The following is a 16,560-nucleotide window of genomic DNA, read 5'->3' on the forward strand; positions in this document are numbered from 1 at the left end:
GTGCCGATACCATGCCTGTTGCATTTTGCTTGAGTTTATCGATGGTTAGAATTCTTTGGTCGCGATAAACGTGAAATAGGTATGGATGGTCGTCGGTGTGAGTCAGTTTTGGAAGTACTGTACAGGTACTGTATGTGTTAAATTATTTCAGAAGCTGCAATTTAATTCAACAAGATTTATTGGTTCTCGTACATCGGACAGATAATATTCTTACGGTAGTGGCAATATGAGCTTGTGCGTTTACTTTTTCACTTTGCAATACAAAAATCTCGTCTAAAATACAATTAGATGTAGTTTACAAAAACCTCCTGTTCTTAAAGACGAAATTTTTCGATCTGATTAGTACTGTTCGGTATTTGAGTTCTAGTATTGGTATTGCTGGCAGTATTGTACGCAAGTTGGAAAGCCATTCAAAAATAGAATACTTAACACACCCGATCAAAATGAATGCTGCAAAGTTTCTAAAAATACTTGAGGCAGGTCGTGGAATAATATGTAATCTATGCGCCATCTTGCGGGCAAAACGTTTTTTGCGCCGTAATATTTTATCTAGACTCGAATATAAAACCTAACGCAGCCTTTGAGTAACATCTGACAAAGTTAAAAATGAATCGAGGTGCATTTGTTCCAGCGATCGTAACTGCAAACCATAAAACTAGAAATCCTGTGAATTTAAGATTTTAGGAGCTGCTATTGCATGTTTTATGTTTAATCATCTTTCACCATAGAAAAAATAAGATAATATTTGCATTTTGTATCGCTTTCATGTATCAAAAAAACACATTCTAACATTTAGGAAAAATAGTGTTTCCGCCCGGTTTCGAACCGAGGACCTTTCGCGTGTTAGGCGAACGTGATAACCACTACACTACGGAAACGAGTTGTAAGATCGTGCCCTAAATCGCTTACTCAGTACTCAACATACTCTTGTTTTACGTTGTTGTTGTCTGCACATACATGCTCGAAGACGTTGTCTTTAAAATATATGCCAAAATGTTCTGTGATACATTCATATTATTGGATTCCTGCCTTAATTATTATATTTTTTTAGCAGATTTTCAGATAGAGTGTTTAACCGATTTCTCGCTCATATTTCTATTTAGGCTCTCAAACCAAATAAGAAAAATACTACATTCCCATACCGGGAGTCGAACCCGGGCCGCCTGGGTGAAAACCAGGAATCCTAACCGCTAGACCATATGGGATGTTATTCAATTTACCGGTTTCCGTGCTTATGTATCAACAAATGAATTCACTGTTACTTAAATCTTGTGTTTGTAAGTCGTACGTTATTGTTGCGGTAAATAAAAATTAATAAAATGCACAATATGAACCTTCAATTGCAAGAACCTCTCATAGCAACATAATGACAAGACCAAGAGCCGGCAAAAACAGAAGACGAAAACTTACATACGAAAGAAGATAGACTCTCTCCATACTGGTTACACTAACTCGTTTGGTGCTATTGGTGCTAGTTAAACCAGAACTAAACGATCTGTAGTGTTCTCCTACTGACATAATCACGCACTTTTGCTGCAACCATCTCCTTAATTAATTGCTCAACAGAGCAATTTAGGAGGTAATTGTATCAATATAGTGCAATGGAGTAGCTCGGTAGGGCAGCAAGTGAAGTAGCCCCTAGCCTGGTCATCTGACGATGACATGCAGCTGTTTCTTAAAATAAGCCAACTTTGACAATATGGCTGGGCAGTTTTTTTTAAAACACCCACATCCTCGTTAAAAAAACCCTCAAATTTTTCTCAGTTTTAAAGGCACTTTCCCCTCGTTCCTCATTGTGTCCCCTGGATAGTATTTCACTGCCAATTCGGAAGAAGTCCATTGGGCTGAATTTGTCAGAGGCACCTGTAGAAACAGTTTTTGGTTAATGTGCAAGAACAACAAACTGATGTGTGTGAACACTAGAAAGTGTATTTAGCATCAGACTGCCGTCACATTTTTAAAGAGGAGACAGTTCTCTTTTTTCCAGCATTTATGGGACTTAAGGTAAAGAAGAATGAACAGTATTACATCTCTTCCCAAAACATCTATACATTGTGTTGCTTCCAGCATTTTGTTTCCAGTGTGTACTAGTACATAGTTTAATTTTTATGTGAAAAATTTGGACATTATAAAGGCAGAGGAAGACATCTTTTATCGATTCTCTTTCCTTCTTTATCGTTAGTGAACCTGAAACCTTTTATTTTCAAGAATCTGCAAATATTATTACATACACTTCAAAAACATTCAGTATATACATGTTAAAATATATAGGCTTACAGATAATAGTATAAATAGTACTTTAATATATGCTACACTTGGTGTTAGTAAGACAAAGGAAAACATCCTTGAATGATGACTTTGCAGGTTTATAGCATTTTGGTTTTCTCTGGCTATATTACTCAGCTCCCGAAGAAAAGTAACAGTCACACACCACTTAAATAGTATGAAAAAGCAACAGGGAATCAAACAATAGGCACACCTTCAGATTATAAAAACAAACCAAAAATATTATTCAAGAGCAGAGAGATCGAATGCAATCATGTTAATGTACAGTAAGGAAATAGCTGGTTGCAGAAAACAGGAAAATGAATGCAATGCTCTTACACAGCACGTTAGGAGCTACAGTGTGAAGAAATGTGTTTATGGCCTCAAATAACATTTTAATTTGCTTGCTTATTTAATCAAGTGTGTATTCCAACCTGCAATTTTTCTGCAGATGAGAACCAAGCACCCAGTACTTCAGTGCTAGTGGCCTTGATTTTTAATTCATTTAAGCTTTTTAGCGTCTGGCACGCAAGATTGGTTTTGTTCCCATCAAACTCTTGTGAAATTGGCCATGTATTTGCAATTGCCCTTTTATATTACACAAAAATATCAGTCAAGGTGACACTGAATGCCAATGGTTCTGATAATAGCAATGCAGAGAAGATAATTGCTACAGTATTTATTTCCGAAGGCCAGTGACATATCACTGAGATTAAAATAAAAAACGGGACCATGGAACTATTCCCTGTTCCCTGTAAGTTAATGGTAAAAACAGCAGCTATATATGTGATACAGAAATCCAGGTAGCAGATGCCAATGAGCAAGACTGAAGTGATTGAGTCCCATCATCTGCCTGTCCAGACTCCTCATTTTAATATGGCAGGGCTGTGAGTCTAGTGTCAGGAAGGGCAAGTTTCTCTGGAGGATGGCATACAACATACATGTTTCGTTTTTTGCGAGAAAACAGAGATTTTTGAAAGAAGAAAAGCCGAAGACATTTGTGTCAATATTAGGATGGTGTTAGGGTCTCAACCAGGAAACACATTAGTGTGATGAAAGATAAAATCACTTCCTCTTTCCGTATGCATGATGTCTCAGACAGCTTGTGGCTTAGTCACAAACACACACTCTTCAGTGCGCAGATCAGAAAGATCACCATCATGGAGCTTGATATCTTGGAGAACGTGTATCTGCTCGTCATCGTAACTCTGCTGAGTGTCCTGCAGAATGGTGAGGGGGTATTTTCATTCAGAACAGCCTGCTGAAATTTTTCTTTGATGTTTTTTATAGCTAAATTTAAGCTAGGCAAGCTGTGTGATCATGATCAATATGTCATACTTTGAACAATCAGTTGCAGTTTTCCATATTCTTTAGTTTATTCATAGTCTTTCCCTTATTTACATTTCATTCTAGTCTAGCTTTTCATGAATTTTTTTAATGAGCACGCTTTTGGTTCATTGAATGTATTTAGTTAAATTTGTATAATAACATTTTCTACTGTGTATTTCCCTGTGAAATCAAGTTAATTAAAACTTGATTAAATTGAGGACCAAATATTAGCTTGATTGAAATACTGTGTATGTTGATTGTAAAGTTAACTTGAGTTTGTCACATTTTATTTCTTAAGTTGACCAAATAGTTTGTATTGCTCTGTCACATTTTGATGCCACTGACACAACCATAGAGAAAGTATTGACTTTGTCTAATAAGTCTCAACACTTCTATCAAAATAATTTTAGAACTTTTCAAACTGTGTAAAAAATCTAAAAGCATAGTCTTAGAAATGCATTGTTTCTTGAGCTTTTGAGTTGTGTCTGAAGCAGGTGACTTAAATGAAGATTAAAACACAATTTATGATTGCTTTTTAAGTTGCATTGAGGGAAGTTTAAAACCACTCCGCTATTTTCCTTGTTTTAGCATTCTTTGCCCAGAAAGTGGAACAAGAATGTAAAACCCACAATTCAAGAAGCTTTCTAAGACCGGGAACACCTGCTTTTGAGCGTGTGTACTGTGCAAAGTAAGTACACCTCATTTCTTTGGAACCAAGCAGTAATGTGTTGAAGTACAATGCCCAGTATCTCTATTAGTCAATCAGAGGGTTTCTCAAATAGTTGCAAATGCCTGGATTGTAACCATATTGACAGAATCCATTTTAGCTGAAATTCTAAACTATTTTAGATGCTAAAGACAGAGTCTTCGCCTTGTGTGACAAATGAAAATGATGGGTTTCCAAATTGAAGGGAAGCAGACTGTTTACAGAATCCCAACAGCTTTAGATTTTCAAAGTATCTCAGGTACACATAATGTACCTACACAACAGGAGAATTTTATAACTGACACAGCTACATTTATAATTTATAACCTATTTAGGTCTTTATATATTATCATAAGCAACATGTATGGGAGTGATATTTGCAGTGTACATGTGAAGTGTTAATGTAATAATAAATGTAGTTTAAATATAAAATATGCATAATGTCTCTGCTAAGCAGGGAAGGAATTTCTTTTGGGTCCTTATTTCCATATCTGGCATGCTAAAAGCAACTTGCCTTCACCACAGTAAAATAATTAGCTGTGCAATTTGCCCAGATGGCTAGAGGGAAAATTAGGCCCTATAATTATCAAAAAGCATTAAAAATGCTCCTGTCGTATAGGAATTGCCTCAATTTCCTTCAATATCACGGCTGTCTGAATGTCTAGTCTAACTGCTACTTTAATGGGCAGTTTTAAATGGACCTACTCCACATGTCACAGAATGTATCCACAGAAGAAGTTGGACTGGAATAGCTAAAGGTCAACTTGATTAGTAGAACACGGACAGGTTGTGTACTTTTGACATCCTGTTACTTCGAAATGTATGTTGGAGTGTATTTAAGTTGGGGTGCATTTCCACTTCTTCATACAGTAGGTTTAATCAGCACACCAGCCCTGCTTTGCCTAGCTGGTGCAGTTCTGGTGATCTGGAGGTGGAAGGGAAAGGGAAAGGAAAGCATCTAAAGCATGCAAGGTGTCACTAGCAGATAGGAGTTGGTTGTTGATTAATTTTCGTGCGGACTAAACATTCAATGGTTGGCAGTGGATGTTTCTACACCAAACACAGCAGAGAAACTGGCGAGCACAACTTTGCATATTGTGCTGTAGTTATTTTCCCTGTTGGGTGGCAAATTGACCATAGAATTTACATCCCTGTCTGAAAGTCTGTCACACAAGCTGAAAGGAGAAAATAAAAGAGTCTAGGTTTTTTTTGTGTTAGGTTCTCAGAGTACGGTTAAGGCTGAATTGTGTATTTAAAGCTTTGAGGTTTCTTGTTTTTAGCACCGTGGCCCACAGATGAAGTCAGAGATGGATCACTTGGCTGTATGCTTCATAAACTTTCTGCTAAATGGGGGAGGGTGGTGTGGTGATGATGATATCATTTTCTAAATCATCCCTAAAACCTACTCATTAATGATACAAAGCTCATATTTTTCTTTCTATTTAGAATTGTTTGCCAAGTAATGACAAAAATATTAACATCACACTCTTGATATAGGAGATATACCAAGATATGTTAGTGTTATGATAACAATTAAAACTACAGTTACATGATTGTCTGTGAGCATCTGCACATCTCCAAAAGCTTTTTTTTAATTTAAAAGGTAGGTAAACAGCTTAAAACAGTAAATTGCCATGAGTCAACCCAGGATTTGGAGTGTAAAAACTGAGAACCATTTTTTTTGTTTTCAGAATTCTGCATAATGGTTTTTATGCTTAGTGAATGAGTGACATATCACAGTGGCATTTTTAAGTTACAATAAATACCTTAAAAATATATTTTTAAGTTATATTTTTAAAATATATTTTAACAATATAACCCCCACTCTAAAACAAACCAATGAGTAGTAGTAGTACCAGTGAATAGCAAAAGATAAAGCCCCATGCTGCATTCACTAGGAGTCCTTAAGATATATGGATAAACTACTCTCAAATTATGTTTCAAGCACAAAAAATCTTGGTAGATATTTAAGCAGAGTATGATACCGAAAATGTCTTTGAAATGTTTGAAAGTTGTCATGAAGTTACATTAAACGTATTTATTTTTTCTGGCAGTAAGTCAAAATGACTACACTCTTTATTTGATGTGGTCAGTTATTTCTAAAATAATCTGAGCAGGAAGCATAAGATAAAACTAAAAAACAAAGGTGATTTCCATTGCGTTGCAAAACTACTCATACCCCTGCAACATTTCCTCATGCTGTTGGTGTCTGAGTTTGCAATTGTGACACTTTCAAACAGGACTTTACATTTAGAGTCTATACAATCTACTCCAGAATGCTAAGGCTAAATAAATGCCAGTAGTATGTAAGTTAATTATGAAGAAAATGAGAATATTCAGAGTTTATGCTACAGTAATTCTAGATCAGTTCAGATTCAACATTTTGAAAGGTATGAAAATTATTTTCATTAGGGACAAGAACACCCAAGAACTGAATGCTTTGTGAATGCTTGGAACACTTGGTGAGATAAGAATGGCTATAGGATGAGGAGGCCCGGCCCCCATTCAAACTGAGTGAACCAAGGGGCAGCTCCAAGGTGGAGATGGGGCAGAGGAAGGATGCTTGAGACAAATGCAAAGGGAGGCGTTTGAGTTCGGTATACAGTATATAGGTCATTTTGTAATGATGGTGATTAGGTACAGCTGTCTGAGATTGACATGTCGTTGTTATCCCCCCAAACTTCAGCTAATAACTTCCATGTAATGGACTCTGCAAGTAATCAACACAGTTTAACTTAGTGGCAGATTAAATGCTTCTGTCCCTGTCGGTTCCCACAAACAGATATTGAACTTCAAGTCACAATTCATATACTGACATGACATCCCAGATATTCCAGTCCCTACGCAAAGCTGACCTGGGTGTAGGAGTGCCAAGACAGAAGCCTTTATTGAGAAAGACTCATCTTAAATGTCGAAGAAGATGTATTGCAGACAGGTGGTTTTATAGTTAAGTGAGACAAAGAGACAGAAAGAGACACAACTGAACCTTTTGGTCTAAAAGCAAAACTTCAATGAAGCAGAAACGCAACACAGCACATCTCCCATCATGCCAATTCTCAGACAAGAGGCTGACATCAAGCTCTATGTTATGGGGATGCTTCTGCACGAGACGCTGATGAGAAGCTTGTCAGGTGTGAGCAAAAGATGGATGGAGCAAAGGGAAGCTACAGGTGAATCCTACAGAAACACCTGCTTAAGTTACCCATTGATCTAAAACTGCATCCGTGACCTGCTGCACAAGGCCAAACCCATACTGAAGTGGTCTAACAAGAAGAGAGTGAATGTTTTGGAGTGGCCCAGTCAATCAATCAGCAATCCAAATCAATATTCACAAACCCACACTTCAGAACTGGAGCAATTTCGGCATGAAGAATGTTAAGAATGGAAAAAACTACACTGTGCAAAAATGATAGAGACCTACCCAAAGTTTCTCTTCTTTTTAGGTTTTACTGAAATTCAGCCTCCTCCACATATACAGTAACACTTTTGGCAAGGGATGAATACTTTTACAACCTGCTGTACTATATATATAAAATTAAAAGCATTAAATGTAGCTCTAGCTAATACAGATAATATATAGTATTCCCGCACAAAAGAGAAGCTTTTTCACCACATCCTGTACATCAGTTTTGTTCTTTTTAGGACTAAAATAAGAGAACCGCGGACAAGAGTGTGAAAAGAAATGTGCTGACAAAACTGCATTTGCTCATAGCATTCCTCCAGTCCACCCACCCTCAGTTACTTATGCAATCACTCTTGATAAATAGAGTGTTGACACTTGAATTGATTCTCGGCTTCTTTGGTAGTTAAATGACTGGTGGCCTATACTTCTTATGATACGTTACAGCACTGCTGATATGTTAAAATTGACCTTTTAAGTAGTATTTTCTTCAACAGCTGTGCACACCTTGGGTGCCTCTGGTTAGGAAAAGTTTGTTAATACTGTGATATTAAAATAAATTTTAAAAGCAGTTTTAAAGAAGTTCATAAAGTTCTCATATTTTAGTCATTAATAATAAGATAATCATTCTATTTAAATTCTACTTATACATTTGCACAAAGGATACTGATATTTAATATATGATGATTCTATTCATTAGCACCTTTTAACAAACTCAACGCTCTGTACAATAGTACACCTATAATTACAACAGAAGCAAAAAAAAGTAAAAAAAAACCCTCAAAGCATGCGTTTAGTGAAACCAGGGTAAATCACAGATAAAAAGATAAATGGATATGTCTTTAAGCAAGTTTGGAAAATGTTGAGAAGCTCTAATGAATTTAACCATGAGTTCCACAGATGAGGTGTTGCACAAAATAAGGCTCTTTCACCCATTGTGTGGACCCTGGTCTTTGTAAGAATAAGACAACCTTAATCATCAGATCTCAGATTTAAAGACTACAAATAAAATAACTTGTAGATATTCCATTCAGTGCCTTATATGTGAGCAGGAGAACCTTGAAGTCGACTAAATCTCAGGGGGAGCCATGCAATTTACAAAAGAAAAGAGTTACAGTATGTGTTGACATAAAGCACTTTTAGTCACCACACAAGTTGCAGAATTCCAGACATACTGAATCATACTTAGAGTTTTGAAGATACCTCAGTCATCACTGGGGTAAGTCAGATATTACAGTCATACAATCTTGGTGAACTAAAAATCTTACCACAACCAAAGTCACCAACTTTGCAAAGCAGGTGTTTGGTCATGGTGTCAATGGCCATAATCTATGTTTTGCAACAGTTAACCAGAAAAAAGTTCTATTTTTTACTTCATATCTTCATATTACTTCACTGTGCAAAAACCACAGTGGTAGTATATGATCTGGCATGCAAATCGTTTACAGTGTTATCAGTATAGTAGTGAAATCCATGTGGTCCAACCATGATGGTGAATGGAAGAATGCAACATGTAAATACCAAAAGGTAAAAGTCCCAGCACATGAGCCTGTGGAACACTTTGAATAAATGTCACAACTATTTAAAAAAAGCCAAAAAACTGAGTTTATAACAGATGTTCAGGAGGACGGTTAGATGCTAATTGTGTCTACTTGCACTCTCCTACATATATATACTGTACATCTCACCTTTTGGACTTCCTTTTATGCATTCTCATTTACCCCTACCTCCACCTTATCTACACCCTTGCAGCAGCTCCCCAGCTCATTCCTCGCAGAAGTAATGGGGGAGCTCTTTACAGTCTGTCCACCATTCCCTCATCTAGGCAAATTATACCAAATAAACTTTAACACATGTATTCCTCTGTTGCATTCATTAAGATCTAACTGATCTAATAAACCTAACTGAAATTATTAACTGAATTACAAATTGATTTCTGGTAACCAAATAGGAGCCAGATCAGTGAGGGAAAGTACCCATAATCTGTAGATCATTATCCATGAGATCTAGTAGGATGTTGTGATTGTCAGTATCAAAATGCTGCACTTAAATCTAGAAAGTAGTCAAATATATTACTGTAAGTGGCTCACAGAGAGAAGCCATTAAGAATCAAATGGACTTATTGGATTATTAAGATACTAGCAATGACACAAATCCCTCTCCCTTGATTATGAATTTTGTAACTTCCATCCATGTTCACCAATTCATCCACAAGTATGTGCAGTGGCTACTGAAATATGGGAAAACCGCTAAATGTATTATTAACTGGACAGTTCAACAGGAGGGGGATGCACAGGTGTTTGTATGTGACCAGTGTCAGGCACTTCTGAGAGTGTATTCTGTTTCATTCTCATTATACAAAGAGCAATGGAGGACTTATTCAAGTACTGTTCTTTTATATTTTTAGGAATATGAAAACATTTCCCAATGAACTGACGTGTTGCTGTTGTGTATTCATACTAACAGCAAGTGTCATGGTTGTGTTATCCTTGATACAGACACTTATCATATCACCAAACCAGATTTAAAAAAAAAAGAAGACTGAATCTTGTATTTACCACAAACCATTCATTTTTTTAAATAAGTGTCTGGGGCATCTGATGGAGCATACGCAACAAAGTTGTTTTAACTGTTTGAAAAAATATATGAAAAGTTATCCTTGAGCAAACCTTTGTTTTAGCTTTAGGAGGGCTGAGCACACCCTGTCTGGCATTTGTTTCTCAATGCATGCAAATCATGCATGCCTCCGTCTCAGAGGAAGTTCTGGTAGTGACATCTAGCTTGTGTAATCCTGCAAGTAAGTACATTAAATGATGAAATCCTGGCCTGCATTGCATTGATCCTTGGATTTCATCACTCTAACTGCCTTTTTTATTCATTTTGTTTGTTCTTGTAGATTTTTTAATATTCTGGTTTTAAAATAATTGTTTAACGAGAATATTAATCAGTAATCAGTTTCTTATATTTTGCAGACATTTCACAAGCCCGATTTCTGTTTCATACACAGTAATGAAAATATGAAGGCTGGATGACTAAAATTAAAATGCAAATTTTCTGCTTTGTCATTCGCTCAGAGTCATGCTATGTTGTCTTTTTTGTCATGTTATTTTTTTCTTGAATTTGCCGCACTGATAAGCTAATACAACAAATCTTAGATCTAACATGACATCTCAAAGCTGACCTCTAAAAAGCACAGCAGGGAGTCAACTCATCTTTGCAAAAGCCCTCTGGTGAAGCAGAATTACACACTCTTATGAGTGCAGCAATGACATTCTCCCCATGGCATAATCAGTCTTTTCAATCACTTCAGAGGATGTATTTTTGCTGAAACTCTTAATTCAGTAGTTCAGTAGTCAAATTCTAATAACAATGAAATGAGCTGATGAATGTGAATGGATAACATGCTAAATACATTGGCGGTAAGGAAATGACATGGCTGACTGAAGATGAGCACTGTTACAACCCCTCCCACTTACGTGGAATGCACCAGGGAGGCAGCTGCAAGGGTGAAGTTGGAATAGAGGGAGGTGAGCTTTGAAAAGATGTTTAGAGTTGTTAGTAGCCCCCAAGTATTTATAAATTGGAAAGTGGATGTACTACATTAGAATTTGACATCCTCTCAAACTTCTGTTGAATATCACCATTTATCATGGCTAATGAATGATCAAAGTAAAGATCAAAGCGAAGACACAATGGCAGGATTTGTGCAGGACATGTACAGTATAAAATGTGCAGCTTTTGAAAAATATTACAAAATGAAATATCAGTAAAAATGCACATGAGCTAAGCTATTCTCTGAAATCAAAACAGAAAAGTTTTAATTGCTGGCTGCTTTTTTGATTTGCAATTGCTACCTAAAGATGCTATGAGAGTACGCAGGTAACACATTAAACCACATATCCTGTAGAAGGAACTTCTGGTGTACCACATCATACACATGCAGAAAGCCTTCAAACAGTTTCTATTGTGCAGAGTTTTCTTATTCAAATGAATCATGATCGTAAATACATCTATCCTGTATTCTTTTTAGCCAGAACTGCATGGACGCATACCCCACTTTCCTCGCTGTGTTGTGGTGTGCTGGGATATGCTGCAGCCAAGGTAAAATAAAGGGGAAATTTGTCTATCCTTACTCAGATCTGCGGAAGAGTCTCCTTCACACTCAGCAAAATGGAAGCCCATGCTTCACACTCCCACCTGAATTAGAAAGAGCCGTGGTGACAAGTCCCTACATTAAAAATCAAATCCCCTTTATTCATTTTAAAACACTCGTTAAAAATGTCATTCTTCTGAACATTTTAGATGGGCTTAAAGAATCTGGAATTCATTAAGATAAACAAAACTTTCCATTTCACTGATCCTTCCATCCATCCATTTACTAACTGCTTTGTCCAATGCAGGGTCGCAAGGGAACTGGAGCCTATCCTGGCAAGCAACACAAACACACACACACTCACACACCAGGGCCAGTTTTGCCAATTAAATTAGCAGTATATTTTGGACTGTGGAAGGAAACCAAGAGAACCCAACCAAACTCCACATACAAACTCCACACACATAGCACACCAGGTCCAAAATTGAACCCCGGGCCACAGAGCTGTGAGTCAGCAATGTTAATAACAGTGCCCCCATGTCATCGCTAATCTAGTGATGTGAAGAAAAACAATTGATCAAATAATTAAAAAAACTATAATTTGATGCAGCCATTAAGCTCTTTCCACCTTTTATCAAATCCCATTGAAGAATTGGAGGGGCTTAGGATCTAACTCGTTGTTCTTGATGTTTTGTAGCCCCTGCAGCATTTTCTGGACTGATGTACCTGTTTGTCAGACAGAAGTACTTCGTTGGATACATGGGGGAGACATCTCAAAGGTATTCACCTAAAATGATCTTAAACTGCATGAACCAAGAATTCAGACTGCAAGTCTTCTGAGACAGCTTTAATGCAAGCACTCCATTCTTTCTTGATCCAAGCGCACTCACATCAAATTGATTTATATGTAATCATACCATTTAGCTTATGACACCACTGAAAATAAACACCAAATTCCATCTTACACAAAACATAAATGAAGCAAGGTCTTCAGAAAATTCTTGAAAAATAAAATACATTTTAGAAAAGCATGGTGACAAACATTTCAAGGTTTGTTTTTGGCAAAATAATGTAACAGTTCTGCTTTTTGTTCATGTGAAAAGACTAAATATTTTGACCATGTATTCAAAAGAGGTGTGAGTGTTGTGAATTCTATTTATATACAGCGAAATTATATAATGCCATCATTATGTTGGAAATATTTTTTTTCACTTAGAGTAGCTTTTAGAATTTTAGCAGTCAAGGATTTACCTGAATAGGGAAAACTCAAACTATTGATATAACTAATAGAAAGGCAGTTATTACGGATCACTTCACATACGCTAAAAAAATTGTCATTACACCCTTGAAGCAGGTAATAGCTGACTCCTTGTGTGGCATTGTAAATACAAAACATAAAGTGTCCAGATTTATCAAATGACCTTCAGAGTTAATTCAAATGTTAGTCAAAGGAAACAGGAAAAATACACAGGTTAATAGTAGGAAAACCAATACAAGAGAACATGCAGCATGCCAATGTACGAGAAAGCAGTTATTTCATTGTGATGGTTTCTTTGTGCTACTCATACAGAATACAAGCCACCTCCAGTGGTATGTCTGCTATTGTTCCCTTCACAGACACTGAAGATTGCAAGACCTCAGAATGATCAATTTTATTGCAGCTGGAGTTGAATAAAAATCATCCATGATTTAATAAAACGAGAAAATGCCCAAAGCATCTGTTTTGTAAAGCAAATGAAACTTGCATGAATCAGTGAAACAACAACAGTTTTAAAATTTCTGTTGAGAGATCAGTTCAGTTTTCCTGTTGTTTTTCCCCATTTCAAAATACAACTTTCTCTGCTGTATCCAGAAAAGCAAAAAGAAAAGAGTACTTTATCAGTGTGCATTCTGCAAAATTAGCCATGTACATGGTTGTGGTCCAAAATGATAATGCATCAAAGGGAGTACCTACACATTTTCAGAGATAGCCTGGGTGTGGGCTTTTGCTTTGCTAATAGTTATTGGTAAAATACGATTGCATGGCTGCAGCCACTGCTCATGAAAATTAGAATGAAAATCCTTAATACGAAGTTCTGTGCTTGGCAGACCAGCATGCTGCAGGATATTTTTTACATCTTATTTGCACGGATGCGGATTTAATTAGATTTTCATGTGGTTGTTATAACTGATTATATATCTTTGCAGCCTGACATCCTTATATATTTGTTCTGAAACGGGGGACCCATCCATTTTATCACATTGTCATCAGAAAACTGATGCTACCTCTACACAGAGGTGGAGGCATGCTCTAAAGAAATGTTAGGAAATGACATTTAATATGCACATACAGTCCATGGATAAACAACAGAGCATATAACTGTGTTAGCCGGTACAAGTAATACAAATACATTTATAAATTGTAATGGGTAGGACCACAAAATGACATTGACCAGTAGATTGCTTATAATCTGTCTAAAGAAATACAGGTACATGTATATCATTCTTGGTGTCTTATTTTCTTTATTTATATACAGTATGTTTCCTTTCATGTAGTGTCAGCAGAGTTATACAATCTGAATATCTCCCTGGAGGAAGAAAAGTTGCATTATTGACTGTTACATCTTCATTAATGGCTCTGCCACAATTCCACAGTGTATCTAACAAAAGCTGGAAGCTGGGGTTCCTTGTAAATGGATGGTTCACGAATGTTTTGTGTGTAATGGTTCAAAATTTCAGGAAACGAAACTAAGCAAAATCCAGACACGAAGTCTTCATAGTAAAAGCTCAGAGGTATTTAGCCTTATGAGATTTTTTTAATTCCCAGTTCTTAAAGACAATGCATTACTAATCCAGTATTATTCCAGATGCTGCACTGTCGCCAGGCACTGCTACGTTAATGAATTCAGTTCAACAAACCTTATAAATAGGTCATGACATATACAGTACCACATCTCTGTGGTACAGTAGTACTGTTTTTGTCAGAAACACTGTCATCATCTCTAATGTTGTTTTGTATCCTTTTGCCTTGTCAGCACTCCTGGGTACTTATTTGGCAAGCGCATTATCTCCTTCCTGTTTCTAATGTCCATGGTGGGGATCCTCAATTATTTCCTCCTTGAGTATTTTGGAAGTGACTATAAGGAATACATTCAGACAATCATGAAGGCTTCGTCGGCTTTGCTTCTCATCCCATGAAGATCTGGTTGAAAACTTGTCTGTTAATCATAATTAAAAAGATAAAGCTTTCCCTGGGTACTCCAGGGAAAAGCCAACTCATTATCTTTATGTCTATCATTGCTGTCACCTTAAAAGCCTTGCAAATAATAATAAAACCTGATTTCCATTTGCTTTTCCAAAGAGTGAATATTTATTTCATTTCAAAAAAGAGGTTTAGTAGCAATCAAATGCACTTGTCAAAAATCCCTTCAACCTGATGCCTTGTATTCTCGGTAATTTGTCATTTTAAAACTAGTGTCAGACATTATTTTTAGATCCCAGGCACAGCAGACACATGTATTTTGTGGCATGGGAATTGTTTAATCACAAATTAGAAAAGGTATGATTAAAAAGTAGATAATGAAAACATAAAATGTAAGAAGAAAAATGACACATAAAACATGAATTTACTGTTTTTTGTCCTCTGTTGAAAGGTGTCTGATGCATCCTAGTGTTAAGTGGTATATTAAAAAATTATATTGTACATTCATTGTACTTTCATAAAGTTTTAAAGACTTAATGCATTTAATACAAATGACAAACATCCTGGAATACACCACTGAACTATCCGCTGTTAAAGAAGAGGAATTTTGCTCCCAACATAACGATATTTAAATTTCATGCAAAACAGGTTTGGTGCCTTTCTGGGTTTTCCTTATACAGAGTCATACAGAGCTACTTTTGGGAACACCCATTTTACATACTTTATCTTTATCCATTGTTGTATGTTCTATTATAGACAAATACTGTATGCACATCACTAGCATAAAACTGCACATAGGCTAATATACTGTATACTGTTTTTTATAAAGTTCACTAACTGTTCTGACTGTAGGCACTTTTTTTGAAAAAAAAAGAAAATGAAACAAATACTTGAGAAATCTTTGATTTTGTTTGAAGGCATGGATTAAAAACAAAGCTAAGTAAAATGCAAAATTCAAGCTTGTGCTTCAGATATGTTTTGGCATCAAATCTTGGCAGCTTTAAACGTGAAGGGACAAAGTGTCGTTCATAAATGACTTAGCGGAAAGTAGCTTAACTTCTTTGGTAACATGTTTTGTAAGATGTTAGAGATCCGTTAGAAAATAATCATAGTGTGATATGGAAATGACCATTACAAATAAAGTTTAAAGCATAAGATGTGAGCCTTATTTATCATTATTATTACAACACTGTGATTCATCTACGGGGTAAATCTTGCTATGATTTGTTTGCTTTTTACAGTGGTTTCTGTCCTCATGAAAAAAACTCTAGGGCTTTATTTATAGTAACAATTATATATGCTACCAAAAAACGTAATCTTAAAGGAGTAGCCGTTAGCTGCTATAGTGTCTCTCACCCCTAGTGACCTGAGTGGATTATGGGACTGCACTAGTTTTTCTAGTGTGGCAAACTAAAGTCAAATAAAAAACGATTTAAAAGCAGCTCCGTAAATTTTATGAAGCCATTTGCTTTTTGTTTAATGCTGCTGAAGTCTCTCATTTTTCTCCCCGTGTTTCTGTGGCTCACTATTTTCTTGGCAGCCCTAAACAGGCGATGAGAGATATGACTCATGGGTATCATGGCAGT

The 16,560-nt window shown here is 36.3% G+C and overlaps 1 protein-coding gene and 2 non-coding genes across 3 annotated transcripts; 1 reads left to right on the plus strand and 2 right to left on the minus strand.

Annotated features, from left to right (window-relative positions):
* Positions 1-805: 805 nt before the first annotated feature.
* On the minus strand, positions 806-878 carry trnav-aac (transfer RNA valine (anticodon AAC)). Its single transcript has one exon. It is a non-coding gene; the product is annotated as a tRNA-Val (tRNA).
* Positions 879-1,133: 255 nt separating this feature from the next.
* Positions 1,134-1,205, minus strand: trnae-uuc (transfer RNA glutamic acid (anticodon UUC)). Its single transcript has one exon. It is a non-coding gene; the product is annotated as a tRNA-Glu (tRNA).
* A 2,164-nt stretch (positions 1,206-3,369) lies between these two features.
* Positions 3,370-15,121, plus strand: alox5ap (arachidonate 5-lipoxygenase activating protein). The gene is made up of 5 exons (XM_088921206.1): positions 3,370-3,495; positions 4,183-4,282; positions 11,731-11,801; positions 12,491-12,572; positions 14,808-15,121. Exons 1-5 carry the CDS (start codon positions 3,426-3,428, stop codon positions 14,968-14,970), a joined length of 486 nt encoding a protein of 161 aa, XP_088777332.1. The 5' UTR covers positions 3,370-3,425; the 3' UTR covers positions 14,971-15,121.
* Positions 15,122-16,560: the final 1,439 nt, after the last annotated feature.

The sequence above is a fragment of the Atractosteus spatula genome, chromosome 7 (assembly GCF_055471065.1).
Source record: "Atractosteus spatula isolate fAtrSpa1 chromosome 7, fAtrSpa1.hap1, whole genome shotgun sequence".
NCBI lineage: Eukaryota > Metazoa > Chordata > Actinopteri > Semionotiformes > Lepisosteidae > Atractosteus > Atractosteus spatula.